Here is a 5,472-nt window from a genome sequence, read left to right on the forward strand (position 1 = left end):
AATGCTATAGAAACACTTATGTGTACATCGTCAAGGTGCATCCACTGATATATGAAGACTTCGAGTTTAACAGTCTTTTTTTTTTTTTTTTTTGGTGGAACCAGAGATTGAAATCAGGCCCTGCACTTGCCAGGGAAGCACTTATTCCACTGAGCCATCTCCCCTGCCCCGAGTTTATCAGTCTTTATAGCTGAGTAATGCTCCATTGTATAAAAATACCACATCTTTTTCATCCATTCCTCAGGTGATGGGCAACTTGGTTGTTTCCAAGATTTGGCTATCACAAATTGTGCTGCTACATACATAGGTACACATATATCACTGTGATATGATGTTTTCAGTTCTTTTCGGAAAATTCCCAGTAGGGGGAAAACTGACTTGAATGGGATTTCCAGTCCTGGGTTTTTAAAGAGTCTCCACAATGACAAAATATCTACAAACTGCTATACATGGTTTTAGGGTAAATCATGAGTGGATTCTACTGACCTTGTCAGATACAAAAATTATATTTTGTTATATAAATCTTGCTTTATCGTGGTCTTAACCATCCAGCAGAAAAGTATAAACACGAGGTACAAAAAGTAAAGCCATATTAATATGCTGAGCTGTAAAAGGCTCAAGTCAACAACTTCTGACATTGCCAGTCTTATGGAAAACCCACTACTATTATGGACTACTGGACTATATTGGATTATTTTGCTGAATTACCTCATATACAATATTTGTATGGCAATGAAATACAGATCTCTGACAAAACTAAACAAAGAGGGGGGATATAAATGAAGGACCATTTTGTAGTGAAAAATATACATATATATGTATATACAAATTAGTTAAGATAGATATATAGCTACTTTCACTTCAACAAGAAGAAAGATTTGTACTAACAGTATATATACAAGTATAATGTCTACATCTTGTACTACGAATAACTACTACAAAGACAACAATATGCAATGTATTAATTATTATCACTGTCCTACTAACCTGTTTTGAAACTATCTCATTGCTATTTCTCAAAATTAATTTAAAAAAGAAACAAAAATGTGCAAATTCATAATGAATATTAGTGCAGCAAATCTTAGATGTTTTTCACTTCTGAGTGAATATACTTAACTAGAAAATACTAGTACTTTTCTTAACCTTTCTGCCATATTTTTATATACTCCCCAAGTATTAAAGTGTTATTTCTTTACTTGAATCTAGTAAAAGTTGACTCTTTCAAAATTTCAGGTTCTGGTTTTATCCCGGGTTACACCACGGTTCTCCAATGCTGCTCCTCCAATCAATGTGCAAAATACACAAAAAATCAGTCCTTGTTTTACATCCAGCAACATATATTCAGATTCTGAAAGGATTCTTCTTAGTTGGCTGAATACAAATTATGAAAATACTCGACAAACTATATGGGGAAATTGTGAGCAAGGTGAGAAGTTGTTTTTTCTTCAAATAAATTACTGCAATTTGTAATATGACAGTGCAAAATAAATTTTATTTATTTTTTTAAATATTTATTTATTTATTTATTTATTTATTTATTTGTGTGTGTGTGTGTGTGTGTGTGTGTGTGTGGCCAGCTCAGCCCACCAGGGGGCGGGGCTGGCTGGCATATGGTGCTGTGGGATTGAACCGCGGTCCCTGTGCTTTGCTAAGCTTGTTCTAAGTAGGTGCTTTAGACCACTGAGCCATCTCACCAGCCCCAAAAGTGCAAAATAGATCATGAAACCTCCTTTGAATCCATAGATTTTAGATCTAACTCCATAAGTTATTCTCACTTACGCAAAAGAGATATCCTTTCAACAGATTTATGATGAAATATTAATAGGTCATTTTTTACTTTTTGAGAAGAATGACGAAACACATAGAGAGATGCTCTAGAAATGAAATTTGTCCCTAGTATTGTTGCTAGTATTTTTAACTTCATAAGTATTAGGTTTATTTGATATGGATTGGCTCTTGTATGTATGTAGCTGCAATCAAGTGAAATTTTGTAAAACATCACCTTGTATATCATATCAGGGTTATGATATGCAATGGTGCTTCATGAATTCTTTTAGAAGGTATGCTATGTTAGGTCTGTGTGTTCACAGATAGAGCAGTGCGAATATTCAGGTGAGTATTCCTTAATTTTGTACTTGTAGGATGATGTTTTATCAATTTTAATCCAATAATCTTAATCTCATTTTAAAAAATTCTACATGCTAATATACTTATTTTTTATTAGCCATAAACAATGATTACAGTGACAATAACATGCATCATCATTGTTGCTTCAATTAAGCTCTGTTTCCCAGTCAAGGCAAGTGTTTTATCTTTAGAGTAAGTTTTAATGCATAATAACATAATTTCAATAGGCAGCCCTCAGAGTTTAATCCAACCTATAAAACAAATGGAAACATTAAGAGTTTAATTTCATGTGAGAGTGAACTGTAATTGATTTTAACTTAAAGTTGTTATTTTAGAACACCTAGTAACATAAAGATTTAATGATATAATACATTGACTGCTATTTAAGAGCAGTGAGTGTATTCCTTCTAGTAGATATAAAGAAACTGTCAATACCCATGTCTTATTACGGCTTCTTTTCCATTTAAAAATATATAGAACAATGTGTAAACTGGTTATACATGTATAGTTCATTGGTGGAACTTGTCTAGCTGTAAAAGGCACTGGGTTTGATTTAACAAAGACGGAAAGCTAGAAGGAGAAGGGGAAGAAGAAGGGAAAGAGCAAGGACAAGGCAGGGCAAACAAATAGTAATAAGTTTGTCTACATCTATAAACACAAAATCATTTTGTTTATCGTTGTATAACATTTTCATAGTAGTACAATCAAGTATGTACATTTATTAAAACAAGTTGATTTGTTATAAAATTATTATGCTTTCATTTACCTAGAGAATAGTACATGCAATTTAATTTCAAAGAGCTTGCTACTGGAGCCCCCAGGGAGATGGCTCAGCAAAATAAGTGTCTGCATGGCAAACACAAGGACCTGAGTTCAATCCCCAGTTCAAAAAAAGCTTGATATATTTATGAATAAAGTAGTGTAAGAATTTTCTGTTTTCCTACTTTCCTTTCTGTTCATGGGGTTTGAACTCAAAGCCTGCCCACTGAGATACAGCCCTGTCTATTATTTTAAATTATTGAGACAGGGCCTTACTAAATTTCCCACTGTGGACTTGAACTTGAAATGTTAGTGCTTTCACACCTCCCAAAATATTAGGGTTAGGGTAGTGACTAACAACACCCAGATCACTTTCATTCAATCTCCTACTCAAATGCCACTTGTTCTAAGATGCTTTTTTAATATCTTCTCGAAAGTAGCATATAATTCAATCTTTCTCTTTTATGTTGTTGTTTTTTTTTAATAGAACTTTTCCAGCCTAGCATATGTATTTGTTTACCCTCTCTCTTCCAGTGCAATGAGGCTTTCTTTGTAGGTGCATGCTTACCTATTTTATTCATTGTTATATTCCCAGAGCCTAGGACTCTGGCTAGAATATAATAGATATCTACTGATTTATTTTCGTTGCTTCTGTAACAGAATACCTGAGGTTAGTATATTTGTTAGTTAAATATTTATTAGTTAAATAAATAAATGAATAGTGAAACGTGTTGATTTTATAAGTTTTTACTTTAATGTAGTTGAAAATGCATTATCTTACTAGGTTATACTTTCTGGTGCAAATGTGGAAGTAAGGTTGCACAGTTGAGGTAAAAAGATGAGGCATTTCCATGTTTGGCACCAGATGTGAGTACAGGTTTGCATTGTTAGTAAGTGAGGAAGTCTGTGAAGAGAAACTCCTTCTGAAAGACAAGTTATTTATCCCTCATTTTCCTAACATATGCTAACATTTTCCACTTCAACATATTAAGCCTCCTGTATTTCAGAAACCAGATAAGCCTCCAAGAATGTAGAAAAATCACTCAGCTCATTTCTTTGCCTTGTCTTTTCTGAAGAAAAAAAAACTAAACTACATGAAACACATCCCTGTAAAGTACACAGTACAAAAAAGTAAATCAATAGTTTTAAGGGTAAAAAAGACACATGAAAGGAGTTTTTTGTTGAGGTATAAATATATGAGATTATTGAGATTCATTTGAGGTACAAAACTCAGTATACAGTCAGAGGTGAAATATACTTGGGTCCAGTTCAAGTGGCAGCCCAGAATACAAATTTATTAAGTCAATACACAAATATGAAAAGTATATAAGACTTGAAGGGTTGTTTAAATCATATGATGGAGATTAATTACAGAATAATTTCCAACTAATTCAATAGAAATCAAAGAGTTAGAGTCTTAAATAGAGGAACAATTTTCGCTCCTCTAAGAAAAAAATTGTAAGAGGTTTGTAATAGCAAGTTAAGCAATACTTGAATACATGAGTAAATACTGTATAAATGTGGGGATCATGCCAATTCTAGTCATAAAAGAAAAAGAGAAAATCAATGTAGACAAATTGTAAAGCCAGGTCTGTAGGCATTTGGCATTTTCTGGCTGCAGTGTATGAATGATTCAGACTTGGTTGAAATATCTGGTCTGAGTCACTTTATTGGCTGAAAATAAGTGATAGCGTTAATGTAGAGATTGAGGAAGGAAATGTAGATAAAGAAGATTCCTGTCATTGTTACTTTCTTATCATTAAGATAGAATATCCAACAAATAAAATTTATAGGAAGAGGAGGTTTATATTGGTTTAAACTCTACAGTTTGTAGAGGTTTCAGTCCATTGTCAGCTGGCTACAAGGCAGGGCAGCATTACAGAGGGGTATGGCAGAGGAGAGTTGCTCATGGCATGATGGTGAAGCAGAGAGAGATCAAGGGAGGAGGAAAGAGCTACACATTTCCAAATCATACTTCTGTCACAAATGACAAATTCAGACAATACTGATTAGCAAAATTTGAAAACAGTTGGTATATTCCTTTTTTACATTTTATTTTACTTTTTCATAATTTTATTGATAAACAATAGCAATGAGACAGCTTCAAATCAAATCAGTGGGACAGTTTCAATAACTAACACACTGCATATATTCTTCTCAGTGGTTAATTGCTGTACAAGATGCGGACTTGAGATCCTATTTACAAACACCATTAGAACAAATCATTCTATTCATTAAGAGAATGCAACTATATATCTATCCCAACCTCTTTGAATACACAGATACAAAATGGACATTCATCTGTACACTCCTTTTTTTCTAAGTTCTGTTATTTGAATAATATAGGTGTGTAAACTCAGCAAAATATTCTAAAAGAGTCCAGTAGCCTATAATAGCATTGTGTCTTCTGTTTAACTGACAATGTCAGAAATTATTGACCTGAGTCCCCCACAGCTCAACATAAGAGCATGGTTTTACTTCCTATATTTCGTCTTCATACTTTTCTGCTGGATGGTTAAGACCAAGGTAAAACAGGATCTGTGCAACAAGAGTTGCAGCTTTTTGGTCTGAGAAGGTCAGTGAAAT

At 33.5% G+C, this 5,472-nt stretch overlaps 1 protein-coding gene across 1 annotated transcript in view; it reads left to right on the forward strand.

Annotated features, from left to right (window-relative positions):
• The window catches only part of Cfap47 (cilia and flagella associated protein 47), a 529,200-nt gene that overhangs the window by 180,901 nt on the left and 342,827 nt on the right, over positions 1–5,472 (forward strand). The window contains exon 33 of the mRNA XM_023707817.1: positions 1,234–1,426. Coding sequence (XP_023563585.1) covers positions 1,234–1,426 — 193 coding nt within the window. The remainder of the gene's footprint in view (positions 1–1,233; positions 1,427–5,472) is intronic.

Source organism: Octodon degus, unplaced genomic scaffold (assembly GCF_000260255.1).
Source record: "Octodon degus isolate 3935 unplaced genomic scaffold, OctDeg1.0 scaffold00313, whole genome shotgun sequence".
NCBI lineage: Eukaryota > Metazoa > Chordata > Mammalia > Rodentia > Octodontidae > Octodon > Octodon degus.